Source organism: Fusarium vanettenii (genome assembly GCF_000151355.1).
Source record: "Fusarium vanettenii 77-13-4 chromosome 6 genomic scaffold NECHAsca_33_chr6_1_0, whole genome shotgun sequence".
Classification (NCBI taxonomy): Eukaryota; Fungi; Ascomycota; class Sordariomycetes; order Hypocreales; family Nectriaceae; genus Fusarium; species Fusarium vanettenii.
This window is the reverse complement of record NW_003315852.1, coordinates 170,026-184,845: the sequence shown is the minus strand read 5'-3', so window position 1 is coordinate 184,845 and position 14,820 is coordinate 170,026. Positions and strand designations below refer to the sequence as shown.

The window sequence follows — 14,820 nt, the reverse complement described above, 5'->3', positions numbered from 1 at the left end:
ATGGCGAAGAAAATGAAGTTGACTAATAAAGTCTTATAATGATCTGCGATAGAAACGAAGAGAAGAGTAGAGTGGAAGCTATTTAGATCCCATTGGCTTCAAGAAATTGTAATTATTGCTAGCTACTGATCCAAGCTGGTGAGACTGCCTGGATCAAACCGAGCACCCGTCAAGGCCCGCTTCTCCGTCATACGTGGGACATCACTTAGCGAACAGTGCACAACACCTCACCGACCTGTCCTCAGCTTAAACAAGCCTATTTCATCATAGTGCTGAGACATGCGAATTAAATCGCTGGTCGAGTCTCACCTTGGTGTTGCTAACTGCACAATGACATGCCAAGCCCCTAAAGCGATCCTCTCCGCCTCTGATCTGCAACTATGATGACGCCCAGAAGAGACCATGCTGAAAAAGGCTCGATGAGGCGCTTTCTTGTTGAATTCGCTGGTGCACCTGGATAATGTAGCATTCATAAAGCGAGAAGACACCCATCCTTAGATCGACGAATTGGTCGAGTCTTATCTCACTGCTCTCAGTCTTTAACTCACTGTGAACTCATTGTCATCTTGGAGATATCCAGTCAAGTGGAACCTCGCTGGCAACCATAATGGCTTCAAACGTAACAACCGCCATTGACTCCTTCAAGAGCAAGTTTCCTGGAAAGGTCACCACTCCGGACAACGCAGAGTATGAAGCTGCGAAAACCCACCCATGGTCTCAGATATGCTGGACACCAGCAGCTGCATACATCCAACCAGGCTCGGCGGAAGAAGTAGCACAGTCTCTTCAGACAATCCAGCAACACAAATGCAGATTCGCCGTCAGAACTACTGGCCACAACCCCAATCTCAGGTTCAGCAGCACTGATGAGACTGGAATTCTTCTTGACCTTTGCCGGCTCAAGTATAAAGAATTGATCCAAGGCAATATCGCGCGTGTTGGAGCAGGTAATACCTGGGGTGAAGTTTACTCTTGGCTTGAGGATCATCAACTTTCAGCAGTTGGTGGCAGAGATCAACAAGTCGGACTACCTGGTTTCCTACTTGGAGGTCTTTCATCACTCGAGGTTTCTACCCTAAGACTGGAGGAGCTAACATTGCAAAGGCGGCCTGGGAGCCTTCCCAAACCTTCATGGAGTTGGAGCGGATAACGTCAAGAACTTCGAGGTGAGATCCCACTCGTTGGTCAGATTTTTCACTACTAATAAGCTGGATTTTTCTTCCAGATTGCCCTGGCGGATGGCACAGTGGTGAACGCCAACTCTGCTGAGAACGCCGACTTGTACAGAGCCCTGAAGGGAGGTGGTTCAAACTTTGGTGCGCAAAACCCCGTGACTTTACTAATGTTTGAAGGAAATAACTAATCATGGGTCACGACTTTATTTGGCAATAGGTATCATCACAAGCGTCGACCTCGAGACGCAGCCATTGCTGAAGGTCCAATACACCATCAACATTTACAACCCGGAAGACCACACAGGCATCATCAACGCAACAGTTAAAGTCCAAAATTCTATGGAATCAGACCCCAAGATTGGACTGTTCACAAACTTCAATCCTGGATTCGTGGCAGTCGGACTTCTCTATGCCGATCGCCCAACCGAGCAGGTCAAAGCCTTTGAGCCCTTTTACAAGCTTGGTAGTCTTTTGTTAACTGCCATTACCCAAACCAACGGTACCTTGCTATCTCTAGCTCAGGCTATGGGTCATGAACAAGAGCCCAAAAAGTGAGCCCTCCTGCCCTGACTCTCCTCCCCATCAAAGAGGACTCACTAACATCTTTACAGTCGAGCTATTGGCACAGTCACTACTACAGTATCGGAGAGTCTCTATGTTGAAGTGTACAATGGATGGAATGAGACTATTAAAGACCTACCAGCCGGTGCTGTTCTGCACTATACTATCCAGCCAGTGGGCAAGGCATGCATTCAAGTTGGCAAGGCTAAAGGAGGAAACTTGATGGGACTGCAAGAGACCCCGCAGTGCTGTAAGTGATCACATCAAACTCGAGATCATAGTCCTTCTCCCAGCCGATAATCTGACAAGGTACCTACTTGACAGGGTGGGTGTTTACCTGCGAGTGGCCCAAGGGCGAATGCGACGATGCTGCGGCACAAAAGGCTGTTGACTCGATTGTTCGCAAGGTGCAGTACATGGCACAGGAGAAAGGTCTATTGCTCGACTTCTTGCTTCCAAACTTTGCGGGTGCCTCCCAGAAGGTATTGCGCAGCTATGGTGACGGATCAGTGCAGTTGATGAAGGAGATGGCCGCAAAGTACGACCCTGAGCGTGTCTTCCAAAAGTTGCAACATGGAGGTTTCTTGCTACGTAACAGTGTATAATGGTTTTGATGTTGAGTGGGTCAGAGTGGCATCTTGAAACCTGAAGGGATGTATCGTTCATTTGGGCGATAGGAGCTATTCGACACGTCCTCTAACCCTAGCTTCCACACAGATATCCCCAATGGATTACTTAGCAATTCATGTACACCGCTGGAAAGTTTTAGTAAAGGACTATCGTGCAGATTAGAGGACTTACCATTGGCATACAGCGAGTAGCTGTCCGCGTTATACATGGCCTCCTCCGATGTCAAAGCAGTACTGTTCTCATAGCCATATGCCCGGTCAGCCGTAGCGGGGGCCTTGTCTTCATACACAGCCCTGGCATGCGTCATCTCGTGGATCGTCGTAGTAGCATGGTCCTGCTTGTGGCATAGCTGGGGCAGCGGGGGCAAGGTGTCGTAGAACAGGGGGCACATGACAATGTAGCCATTGACCCAAGTCGTGTAAGCGATCAGAGGACCTTCAGTCTCGCAGACGTTGAGGTCATCTTGGCATAGGACTCTCGTGTCGCCGCTATCAGTTGTGGAGCACTCCTTGGCAACAGCCAACAGACGGCCCGAAACATGGTCCCGGGCTTCAGTCTCATTCGACTTGAAGTATTCGACAAATCTTGCCGAGTGAACATCGGCGGCGTCGGCAGCAGCAGCTCGGGCCAGGGTCTCACAGTTTCGCACTCCGTCGAGGTTTGCTTTGAGCTTATCGGCTGGGCAGTCCTCCGTTATCACAATCGACCGTCGGGACAGGATTTGCTTCACCTCGGCCGCGGAACTTTCCTTGACTGTAATTGATAGTGCCTTGGACTTGAAAGAAACTGAAGCCGGTTCATTGGATGCGCCAGAAACAGAGGGGAATGTTCCCTCAGCGACAATGGAGTAGGTTCCAGGTTTGAAGTCGTAAACAGAGGCTAGGTCCACTAGTCGACTGACGGATGAGCCGGCAGCCAACTTCTCATAGTGCTTAGATTCCAAGCCCTCATAGTAGACACTCAATTCGATGCCCTGAAAGGGAAGCTGCTCTCCTACGGCTATGGGTCAGATCTCCTCGTCTCATGTTCGAAGAACCATGCTTACCAGCATCGTCCACCACGACCATTTTCTGGACAGGCCTTTCATCCAGAATGGTGCCTACTCTTAGAAGACTCAAGTCATTAGATCCATCATTCTTGATAGTAACCTCAACTTCGGTTGCTTTTCCCGACGAAGGAGACAAGGTGACAGCCAAGCCGGCAGCCTCCGCTGATCGTGCATTGATGGGCGAGTGCGACTCGGCACCAATTGCGAGGAAGACGGCCGAAGCCAAGGCTTGAGAAAACAACATGATGACAATGGTGAGTTTGTCCACTCTGGAAACTAGGGCGGTAAAGTCTCATGTTGGCAAGACTGCTCAGGTCCTTATATGATATGGGAACAGGAGGGTCCGGAAATTAGACGACGAACATGCATTATCGGCCAAGCGGCTATAGTACCTATCCAAGGAATTAACCCCCCTTGTCGAACCAATACGAGGTGGGGACGGGCGTGATCATTACTTTTTCCAGCGTAGCAATGGCTCAACACACCCCGGACTTCTACGAGATACCGGATGCCAAGATCTATTTCGAGTTTGGAGGGCCGGTTCGATTGCGACCTTCCCGGAATAAACGAAGAAATACGAGGCGGTCAACCCACGTTTCTAGCATCCCCCTGTTTGGTGCCGGGCAAGATATCACACCGCACAGGAAGTGCCGGAGGAACTATCGAAGCATAGGTCTGTTGTGCTGAGAATAGTAGTATGACAAACAACCTTTAGGCTTTTAGACAGTAACAACTTAGTCATGATACTGGGGGTTATCGTTGTTTTAAACTGCGATCGCTGTGATTAAGGAGTTGTGATGAATTCTTTCTCGGTATGTCCTACTTTTTTCCACTGGGAGAATATGACTGGAATGAACATGCCGGTGACACGCAACACCCTATCATCTTCCCAACCATATCGCATCCCGATTCACAATCAAGTTCAGCAAGTTCAGCTCGCATCCGCCTCATCCACATCTTCTTGGCTTCTAAACTGCTGAAGCCCTTCGTATCTCCAGTTGGTGATGTAAGTCTCAAATGCCTGCTCGCCATGCTTTCCGTTTGTTGTTGCGTAGACACCCACGATTGCGCCTATGAAGTGTCAACAGATTAGCAGAAGCAGATGCCCTCTGATAGTAAGAAGGCACGAAGTAGGGACGCAACTTACCGGAATAGTATGGGACCACGTCAGTTCCACGACAATGGCCAAGCACTCTGACGTCCTCCTGGCTTGTTGAGCCAGCCAGACCGGCCCTGAACTCGAAATGGGTACTGTTTTTTGTTTCGATTTCCAACCGAAGCGGCTTTCCAACCCACTCGGCCGGGATAAGTACTGAGTTCTCTGGAATGACACTCCTACCACGGTAGGGTGTCTCAGAATGCCCGCGGAGGCGTAGATGAGGCTGCAACGAATCACCCTCCTTTAGCTTGAGCATCACAATTCCCAGGTCGATATGTTGAGATTGATCTTGGAACAATGAAATGCCAACTTCCATTTCCTCTTTCTTCAAGGATCGAGCCCAGTCGACTTCCACGCTGTACTTGAACATGGAGTGTGCCATTCGTCGACCAATGAATGTCTGACCTCTTCCTAGTGCGAAGTCGCCATCGAAGGCAGTGAGGTTGAGGACAGAAGATTTCAGAGCAAGGCTGTTCGCATGGCCAGGGGGTGAGACTTTGTAATTTCTGCTCTTTGGTAGTCGCAAGTGGACGAAGTGAATCGGTATGTTGCTTCCAGGAGGAAACGTTGCCAGGTCGTCAGCGCCATTGAGTTGGCCCTCCCCTTCATCCACATATGACTCGGGAGGTAGCTTCCATCCAGACATGGTTCCAGTAACATTGGAAAAGACGGGAAACTCGCCAGCTTCCCAAGTGACGGGAGTAAGCACTGTTTCTCTCCCCATTGGCAGATTTCCAAAGTATGGGCCGGGCTCTTCGCCATAGGAACCTCCAGCTCGAACAGCCAAGGCAGATGCCCACCACTGACCGTCAGCATCCTGGAAGAGATCTGCGTGTCCAACAGCCTGGAAGTAGGAACTCGTATCATTGGCTGCTGTGAGAAGAGGGTTTTGAGGTGCCGGCTCATAAGGCCCCTTGATGCTGCGTGACCGTGCCATAGTGACCATGTGATTTTCTCGAGTTCCTCCCTCAGCCAGGAGTAGGTAATACCAGCCATCGCGTTTCCAAATATGAGGTGCTTCAGGAGACGCTCCCCCAGTTCCATTCCATGGCATTATGATGTCGCCAATTTCCCCCGTCTCAAAGTCCAGTGGCGCATGCATCACTCCAGGATAGTACGCTGCTGTGTGTGCGCCAGCAACCCATGTAGACCCATCATCGTCCCAGAATGGTGAGGGGTCAAAGCCAGGAAAGCTGAAGTGGATGGGGTCAGACCACGCATCTGAGCTATAAGGGTCCGTGGTGGTGATGATGAAGTTGTCCCATCGAGAGTCATTGACACGTGGAAGTTGTTGGTTAACCAGTGTCGACATCAAGTAGAAGGTGCCGTCATGAAACCGCAGTGTCGGTGCATATATGCCGCTGGTGGCTTTTGGGAGAAACGCCATGCCAGGCAGCTGGTCTGGGCGACTAAAAGCATTCGACACATGCTTCCAGTTCACCAAGTCCTGACTTGCATGAATTGGGAGGCCAGGAAAGGCGAGAAAGCTTGATGTAACACAGAAGAATGTGTCATTAAACTCGGGTACAAAGATGCAGCTGGGATCTGGATTGAAGCCACTCAGGATCGGGTTTTGAAAGCTTGAGTTTGTGGCAGCACCAAGTGCCAAGAAGCCCATGGCGGGTACAAGTAGGTGAGTCTTCATAACTGCTATAGAATAGAGATAAGGTGCCACATCCTCTTGCATAACATTCACACGGCATACGCCGTTCTATATATGTTGACAACTGGATGATGGATCTGCCGTCCATGGTCACCGACTTTAGTAAACTACAGTGAGTTTTCCGATGTCGGTACTTGGATCATATCTGCCTAAAGAATATCCGATTTAGCCTGAATCCTTTGTCTGTCACGATGGACAGTTGAAGCTCAAAAATGCGGGGGATCGTCGTTCTTGATGGTTATTTCACGGAAATGGAGATTGCCATTTGCCGACATGCGGATTTGAACAGGCCATTGAGCCGGCTTTGCAATAAGAACCATGATTAGCCAGGAACTAAAGGCCCTTGAGTGTAAACAACGGATGAGAGCCACGGGTTACCCAGCTTGCCTTACAGTATGCGTATTTTGGGAACTTGCGGGCATTGGCAGGGAGTGCGTGACCAGACACGAGCTTTAGCGGTGCGCATGGAATCATCGGTGCACAGTAGTCATACTCGCATAGTAACTGAAGCCTATCATCCATATTTTGAATAGGGGCATTATATTAATAGACTCAATGGTCTTGGGCATGAGGCGTTGTTGCCTTGTTCCGAGTTTGTCCCAGCCGGCCATGCTTATGATGAGTGTAGCGGGTGGACAAGCCGAATACTAGAATGCATGACTCCAGCAGCATTTCAATTCACTCAGGGCAGTTAAATCATAATTGGTGTTACATTGAACCTCGACATATATGTTCTAATCTCGACATCAAGCCATTATTGGTGCCTCGCAACTCCGTACCGAGGTTAATGAGTCTGGTTAACAGCGATGCTAAGCCACGCGACTTCCGGTTCGGTTAATGATCCGACGGCCCATGAAACGGTGATCTCGCATGAATTAAAAGGCTGTCATATATGTTTGCAAACCAGTGCCAAACGCGAGGCGTTTCAGGTTTGTCCAGGGGCTCTTGTTTCATCTTCAGATTGATGGCGCGGTGATTTACCCACCAATGCCCTCATTGACAGGAAACGAATGGCTCCACCAGTTCTTGGGCCTACGGAAAATAGTTAAATAAACGAGGTGTGTCTGCTCATTTGTTTGCTAAGTTCTATGCGTCATCCCAGTCACGGACGATTAGGTTCCGAAATAACCGTTCGGGTCTCAGATCCAGACCCTGCAATTTGCCGTTCTAGAACTTGATGCCAGACTTTAAATACTTGGAGAACTGGAGAAAGGATTTAGAGTTGAAAACAAACACTCTTAGACATAAGTGCATTTCACCATTCATCAACATGCGAGCCTCTCTAGATCAGACTCTTCTCCTTGTCTTGGCGCAAGCCCTTGTCGCAAAGGCGCAGTCATGCCCCGACATTCAAATCTTTGGCGCCCGTGAGACCACTGTGTCTCCGGGCTTTGGTTCCGCTGGCGCACTGATCGACATGATCAAGGCTGATCATTCGGGTGTTACCGCGGAGGCTATCGAATACCCGGCCTGTGGAGGCCAGTCCTCCTGCGGTGGTGTTCAGTACGGCGATTCTGCGAAACAAGGCACCGAGGCCGTGACCACCGCTGTCAATGACTTCCACTCTCGCTGTCCCGATTCGCAGATTGTTTTGGTTGGATATTCACAGGTTTGTTGCCAAGTCCCTCGTTGACACTTCGAAGTGCTCACCATGCCATTCTTAGGGCGGTCACATCATGCACAACGCCATCTGCGGAGGAGGAGACTCCGGAGCCGGTATCACTGACACCGCTGTTCCTATCACAGCCAGCGCAGTAGCCCAGGTCAAGGCAGCCATCCTGCTTGGCGACCCTCGTTATGTCAGTGGGCTCGCATATGGAGTTGGAACCTGCACTTCTGGCGGCGTAAGTGAACCCAGGGAACAACTAATGAGGATCATCCCGTTCTAACACCATTGTGATAGTTTGATGCTCGACCAGCTGGTTTTGTATGTCCAAACGCCGCCAAGGTTCAGTTGTACTGTGATGCTGAGGATCCATACTGCTGCGACGGAAACGATGCCAACCACCATCAGCAATACGTTACTCTCTACGGAACGGAGGCTTTGGCTTTTGTCAACGGCAAGCTTGGCGCTTCTGGCGAGGCCGGTGGATCCACTGACGACACTCCCGCTGCGCCATCGACCGGCAACTCTAATGAGGGAATAGCTCCTGTTCAACCCTCTACTGGCTCCGACGACAGCGCTGGTGGTAGCCCGAGTGCTACCGTTCTTCCCCAGGAGACAACCACGGCGGGTAGCAGTGAGGGAGGAAACGGACAGGAGCAGGGCACCAACTGTGCCGCTCTCTGGGGTCAATGCGGCGGCCAGGCATTCACCGGAGCCACCTGTTGCTCAGAGGGAACTTGCAAGCAGTTCAACCAGTATTACTCGCAGTGCTTGAATTAGGTTTGTAGATATCAATAAATGGCGTTGGGGGGTGCAAAAGGGTTTTCTTCTATTTCTCTTGGCCCAAAATAACGCTCTTTGACAGGGTAATCATCAATACGCCCCGGTAATAATGAAGAGCTGGACTGCCATTGATGAAAGGCTCAAGGCATAAACCGCCACGCCTATTCATGTTGTAGCAGCGTCTGTGATTCTCTTTGCAAAATACATCGCTCCATTCAGTGGGTTGTATGCGTATGCTGCAACCTCGACAAATCCCTCCGACTTGTAAAGGCTGATGGCCGATGTCATCTTGGATAGCGTATCCAGAAGTGCCACATCGTAGCCCTCGGATTCCGCCCGTTTCAACACCTCCCTGACAAGTTTCCGTCCGACTTGGCGACCTCGAGCGCTTGGGTACAGAAAGAGCCGCTTGATTTCGCAGTACCGTTGGTCGGTAGGGTGATGTTGACGATATTCGGCTTGCACTATGAGTGGACGCAAAGCTATACACCCGAGGACTTGACCTTGTGAGTCATCCACAGCAAGTAGAAGGGCGCCAAACGGAGGTGCGTATTTCCCTGGGAGTCCTTCTAACTCTGTGCTGTAGTTTTGAAAAGAGATATCTTCGTCAAGCCATTGCGTGTAAGCTTGGAAACACTCGGTCACAGATGCCAAGTCCTCGGGGTTTGTTGCTTGACGAATCGAGACAGATGCGGATGGTGATTGCATTTTCGGAATTGCTAAAGAGAATTCTAAATTCACATAAGGAGTAGCTACTATCTTACCTCTCTGACAGTTCTGACAGTTGAAATATCTGTCATCAGAGCCTCCGTTATCGGTAGGTTCGTTGATAAGTTGATAAGGGTGTAATCGCGGCATTGGAAGGCTAAAATCGGACCAAGGAGCTAATTCCGCTCTGTTTCCGCTCACAGCGGTACAGGGTATGTACCTATTCAACATCATGGCGCCCAAGTTTGAACACAGAGGCAATGAAGCAAATGGGGAAACAACTCTATTTAATAATAATGTGCTAGCAAAGTGGCTAGCTTTGTCCCGTACTTAACCTAGAATGTTGCTTTTAAGACTTTTATATATTCTCCTACGAATTTGTGTATTTCGTGACAGCTCAAGCCCAAGCGCAGACATAATTGCTAATAGATGCATAGATGATGGTGCTTAGTATGAATGAAGCAATACATCCCTTGCGAGTGAATGAATAAATAGAGTCTTTCAGGTGTTTAATTTCCTCCCTCCAGTAGCTTAACGGGAGATAATTTCTATTTAAATCTGAGTGGTTATTTCTTGGGAGTTGGGATATTAAACCACGCTTTTCTTAGACTGTTAACGCTCAGCCTGTGCAACATAAAATCGTGGCCTGTCTCTTATTTCTGTAGTGCATTGTCTAAACTCGTCATATGTTGCCGGCCCTATCTACACCGTACCAACAAACGACCAGTATCATACCATACCTGACCGTACTCACGACTCTTGTGTTTGTGCTGAGCTGAAATTTACATGAATGTAAAATGAGTTCCCTGGATAGCTCTTACGGATAGTCTTAAACGCGGGTTAAAAGACACCCGTTATGTGTCGTAAAATATGGCCGAGTACGGCAACGGGTGATTATTCAAAGCCGCCTGCTACGTTGAATGTCTCTCATCACCTCGGTCCACCAAAAGATCCGCTGTAAGCGCTACCTTTTATAGGAAGCTCCATGGGTCAGTGCTGCTGTTTCTCGTATACTGATCAGCAGAGGGGCCCTTTAAACCATGTCCTTAATCTATCATGTTACATTCACTGTCAGCAGGCCGGATGAAAACGTGTGGCGGCCGACCGTGTTTGAGACACCAGACAAAGAGGAATCGAATGAACATTAGAATGGAACGTCACAACACAAAGCTATGACCTGTATAATCCACTGTCTCCGGTGATCCCGCCTCACATAGGAAGGCCTCGAAGGTATAAAGACCGTCTCATCTTCATCTTGACTTTATCCAAACAACTCTTCATCCATCGACTTTCAGACAATCACAACTTCAACATGACTCCCAGTTTTGTTCAAATTCTCTCGGCTGGCCTTCTGGCCTCTTCTTTCAACATAATCAACCTCTCCCAGGTTGCCGCACTCGACCCCAAATGCGCCCCCGGTGGAAACTTTGACCTCTCCAAATGGAAGCTGCAGCTGCCCATCGGAAGCCCTGGCAAGCCCAAGACCATCTCCAGCGCCGATCTTCAGGGATGCAACGGCTTTGAGAACTTTGACTATTTCTTCACCAATAGCAAGGATGGAGCTCTTGCCATGAAGGTCCCGGCCAAGTCCCAGTGTGTTACCACTCCCAACAGCAAGCACTGCCGCACCGAGCTGCGGGAGGCCAACCCCAGCAAATGGAGCCCCTTCAATTCTCGCAACCGCCTCTACGCTGATCTCGTCGTCAACCAGAATGACGATGAGATCGTCGTGGGTCAGATCCACATCGATGACTCCATCTCCACCAAGCCTGTCATGGAGCTTTACTATAACTCCAAGGGCGAGTTTACTGTCGGTGTTCAGAAGTGCCGCACTTGCAGCCAAGCCAGAACCGGTGTTCTCGCCAAGGTCCCCAAGGGTCAGAGGTTCCATTACGAAATTCGTTACGAGAAGAACAAGCTTTCCGTCAGCATCAATGATAGCCCCTACAAGGAGCTGGACACTTTCGACCTCAACGGACCGGACAGCTACTTCAAGGCTGGCAACTACAACCAGGGCGAAGGACCTACCAACACCCACTTTTTCAGCATTATCGTGACTCACTAGATGCTGTTTTTGAGCGGCTCTTCGTGAGGGGTTCGGGGTGTGAATGCATTGGAGTCTTTGACGGCGGGGATTAGTTGGTTTGCATGGGATCGTTGGCAACCCTTACCCACCGGTGGTAGACTAGTAGTTAGGTAGCAGAGAGTTTAATTATATACTTGCCTATTCTACAAACCCCAAAACAAAGGTCGGTTTGGTGTCCTTCAGGATCGCCGGTGAAAGCGTTGACTAGTAATAAGTAACATTGAGGATTCGCAAACGTCGGCAAGAGGCTAGAGTATAGGCCGTTGAATTAACAAGATCGAGAAGCAAAATCTGGCCGGGATTAGAGCCCACTATCGCCGAGATACGACATCCGCCTTCAATGAGACTGCAGACACGGGACTTTCCTGCCGCAGCAGGCTGCAGATCGCGGGGCCATCTCTTGCGGGGAAGTGGGTTCTCTTGATCGGCTCCGATCCCCTCAATCGGGTCCGCATCATCAACCTGGGGAAGAAGATGCGGGGAGCATGTTCAAGAACCCGTTTGTACTTCGCGACACAGAGAAAAGGCGGGGTTATCATGCAATATGAACCGGATCAAGGTCACAAGATGAAGTCGGCATGAAACCGTCTTTACTTCCACCAAGAACGAAGCTTCCCGCTTCCGTTGACCCGCCCTGATGCATCCCCTTTATGAGGCCCCTAGAATCATGTTGTAGCTGCCGAAATCAAGGCTGCTGCATGCTACTGGCATTGATCTGCTGCAGGCAGAAGGTATAAATACTGCTAGATCCTTTCCCGCCCGCCACATTCCTTCATCCCCTCTAGTTTTTGCTCGACAATTCATCTTCAAAATACTCCAACCACGTTTCCCTGCCTTTTGTAAATCACCAAGACAATGACTTCACAGCAACGAACAGTGATTGTTACTGGCTCAGCGCGGGGCATGTGTGTTTATGCCCTCTGATGCTTCCCAATGGGTCAACTGACGTGTATTTACTAGAGGAAAGGCGATTGCTCTTCGTCTTGCCGAGGATGGATATGACGTCTGCATCAACGGTAAGACACCCAGGCATCACCTAGCCACCGCCCCGTTCTTAACGCCATCTTGCAGATATCCAGGCGAACAAGGCCGGCATCGATGAGGTAGTCTCGGAGATCCAAAAGCTCGGCCGTCGAGCATACGGACATGCAGCGGATGTATCTGACCTTGCTCAAGTCGAAGAGATGGTTGCAGCCTCAGTGCGAGAGCTCGGCCCACTAAACACCATGGTGGCCAACGCTGGAATTGCCCAAGTCAAGCCCATTCTAGATGTAACGACAGATGATCTTCGTCGCATGTTTGATATCAACGTCTTTGGCACATTCAACTGTTATTCAGTTGCCGCCAAGCAAATGATCAAGCAGGGCTCACCCGGTAAGCTCATCGGGGCCGCATCTATCGCCGCTATGAAGTCATTTCCCATGCTGTCTCACTACTCGGCAAGCAAGTTTGCAGTCCGCGGTTTCACACAGGCATTTGCCATGGAAATGGCGCCCCACAAGATCACCGTAAACGCCTATGCACCCGGAATCGTGGGTACGGCCATGTGGGATCTCATTGATGAGGAGTTGGCAAAGGTGCATGGAGCCAAGAAGGGAGACATGATCAAGAAGCACAGTGACGACTTGATTGCGTTGGGGCGTACGAGTGTCCCGGAGGACGTTTCGAAGATGGTTAGTTTCTTGAGTGGACCAGACTCCGACTATGTGACAGGGCAAACTCTTGTCGTTGACGGTGGTATCATCTTTACTTGATTTATCTAGTACAAAAGTCTTCTCGATCACTCATGCGAGCCCTATCTAAATACAGATAGCTGTCACAACTAAAACTTCACTGCTTGCCCCATCCTGCTTCTAGTATCTCCTTGACGGTTCGGGCGTGAATTTCGGGGAACACATCGTTCAGCGTCTTGGTCGTTGGCTTCAGGTTGAACAAGCCCTTCTCGAACCAGACCCCGAACGTGGAAAAGAGAGCTTGGATCTGTTCCTTGGGCATCTGGGAATACAGCGATGGATGAGATGGTAACTCGGTGATTTGTCCAGAGAGGAGTAAATCCAGGCTGTCGTGGGTGACTTCGAATTTCTCGCCTATGAGGGTGGGTTAGCGGAGTCAATTACAGGGCCCCATGATGGTATACCTTTGACCTCTTCTGCAAGGCGAAGAAACTCGTTCCATGTAACTGAGTCCCCGATAACATAGCTCTCTTTCTCCCAACTGGGTAGCTCAAGGCTGGCGGCAACAAACTCGGCAACGTCAAAAGTATGCGTGAAGGTGACAGGTGTGTTGCCATCACCGGGGATTGCAGCTTTGTTATACTCGATATCGACGACGATGAGGTTTTGGCGCTGGTACGACTTGACGCGAGGGTAGCCCCAGAAGTCAAGGAAGTATCCCACGTAGAACAGGGTATACTCTAGAGTGCTCTTCTCCAAAGCTTCGACCGCATCGAGCTTAGACTGACCGATCGTCATCTGCCTCTCGCCCACTTGTCTGTTTGTAAAACCATTGGTGAGCTCATGCCTGTTTTCGGAGAAGTGCTCAAGGAATTTGTTGAAGGCTGGAAAGTGGCATAAGCTTATCTTACTCTCTCGAATACGGGATGCCCCAGATGCTGGGAATGAAGCGTCTGGTATGTTTAGAAGCCTCAGCAGCATGTATCAAGTTCACTTGCGGCTTGCCATCGAAGGTGACAAACAAAGTCGAGATGACAGTGTCGATCTTATTGTCTTCTAGAACCTTGGTCATGGAGTCGATATCGGTGTAGTCTATGGCGATGATGGGGATGCCATTCTCGGCCTCGAGGGCGGGATTGGGCTATGAAGGTTAACAAAGACTCTCAGCAAACTGAGGACATAGCTCATGCAGGATGGCTTACCGATCGGCTGAATATCTTGACGTCGTAGTTCTCCTTGTGGTTGATGGCTTCGGCGATGGCGCGGCCAATGCCTCGGGTGCCTCCTGCGACTGCGATAGTGGTTACCATTGTGGCGTGATGGTGATTGATGTTCAGCGGCGTGGACTGATGCGTAGTTTCCCGTCTTACTCTGCCCAAATCTTGGCCTGGGTTAACATTGGAGCGGAGATATCCCTGCTTTTTAAAAACAATGCTCGCTTATACGTTTAAACTGTTGGGGCCCTTGCCTATCATAGCAGTCTTGAATTTGGGCAGCTCGTCCGCCGACGGCATAACATCGACCCGATTCGTCACCCCACAACCGCCCCTGAATGTGGACCACGGCCGAAACCTCGGACAAAGATGTTCTGATTGTTCCTTGATACGGAGTACACGGTTGAAAATTCGGTTCGATCATTAATCTCATAATATGAGTGTAAAATATGTGTACTTCCTGTCGCCAGTCAGTCTCATCATATTTGTATTTAAGGGGCCTACACGCATTCCA

At 49.8% G+C, this 14,820-nt stretch overlaps 8 protein-coding genes across 8 annotated transcripts; 4 read left to right on the top strand and 4 right to left on the bottom strand.

The window, feature by feature from the left end:
• Window positions 1–607: 607 nt before the first annotated feature.
• NECHADRAFT_42078 (uncharacterized protein) lies at window positions 608–2,341 on the top strand (the record flags this gene model as incomplete). Its single annotated transcript, XM_003042583.1, has 6 exons — window positions 608–1,049; window positions 1,105–1,166; window positions 1,226–1,316; window positions 1,393–1,726; window positions 1,787–1,986; window positions 2,061–2,341. The coding sequence occupies 6 exons, from the start codon at window positions 608–610 to the stop codon at window positions 2,339–2,341; spliced, it is 1,410 nt and encodes a 469-aa protein (XP_003042629.1).
• Window positions 2,342–2,529: 188 nt separating this feature from the next.
• Window positions 2,530–3,526, bottom strand: NECHADRAFT_26618 (uncharacterized protein; the record flags this gene model as incomplete). Its single annotated transcript, XM_003042493.1, has 2 exons — window positions 2,530–3,365; window positions 3,412–3,526. Coding segments are annotated over 2 exons (951 nt in total), but the record flags the coding sequence as incomplete, so codon positions are not given.
• Window positions 3,527–4,384: 858 nt separating this feature from the next.
• On the bottom strand, window positions 4,385–6,155 carry NECHADRAFT_13630 (uncharacterized protein; the record flags this gene model as incomplete). Its single annotated transcript, XM_003042492.1, has 2 exons — window positions 4,385–4,485; window positions 4,562–6,155. Coding segments are annotated over 2 exons (1,695 nt in total), but the record flags the coding sequence as incomplete, so codon positions are not given.
• Window positions 6,156–7,506: 1,351 nt separating this feature from the next.
• On the top strand, window positions 7,507–8,622 carry NECHADRAFT_94022 (uncharacterized protein; the record flags this gene model as incomplete). The annotated part of the gene is made up of 6 exons (XM_003042582.1): window positions 7,507–7,539; window positions 7,573–7,845; window positions 7,901–8,080; window positions 8,140–8,323; window positions 8,384–8,442; window positions 8,482–8,622. 6 exons carry the CDS (start codon window positions 7,507–7,509, stop codon window positions 8,620–8,622), a joined length of 870 nt encoding a protein of 289 aa, XP_003042628.1.
• A 168-nt stretch (window positions 8,623–8,790) lies between these two features.
• Window positions 8,791–9,333, bottom strand: NECHADRAFT_41992 (uncharacterized protein; the record flags this gene model as incomplete). Its single annotated transcript, XM_003042491.1, has 1 exon — window positions 8,791–9,333. One exon carries the CDS (start codon window positions 9,331–9,333, stop codon window positions 8,791–8,793), a length of 543 nt encoding a protein of 180 aa, XP_003042537.1.
• A 1,312-nt stretch (window positions 9,334–10,645) lies between these two features.
• Window positions 10,646–11,398, top strand: NECHADRAFT_94021 (uncharacterized protein; the record flags this gene model as incomplete). Its single annotated transcript, XM_003042581.1, has 2 exons — window positions 10,646–10,660; window positions 10,721–11,398. The coding sequence occupies 2 exons, from the start codon at window positions 10,646–10,648 to the stop codon at window positions 11,396–11,398; spliced, it is 693 nt and encodes a 230-aa protein (XP_003042627.1).
• Window positions 11,399–12,216: 818 nt separating this feature from the next.
• Window positions 12,217–13,263, top strand: NECHADRAFT_69787 (uncharacterized protein). The gene is made up of 3 exons (XM_003042580.1): window positions 12,217–12,324; window positions 12,380–12,435; window positions 12,491–13,263. Exons 1-3 carry the CDS (start codon window positions 12,275–12,277, stop codon window positions 13,171–13,173), a joined length of 789 nt encoding a protein of 262 aa, XP_003042626.1. The 5' UTR covers window positions 12,217–12,274; the 3' UTR covers window positions 13,174–13,263.
• NECHADRAFT_42269 (uncharacterized protein) lies at window positions 13,250–14,402 on the bottom strand (the record flags this gene model as incomplete). The annotated part of the gene is made up of 4 exons (XM_003042490.1): window positions 13,250–13,506; window positions 13,557–13,894; window positions 14,004–14,233; window positions 14,295–14,402. 4 exons carry the CDS (start codon window positions 14,400–14,402, stop codon window positions 13,250–13,252), a joined length of 933 nt encoding a protein of 310 aa, XP_003042536.1.
• Between the last annotated feature and the right edge of the window lie 418 nt (window positions 14,403–14,820).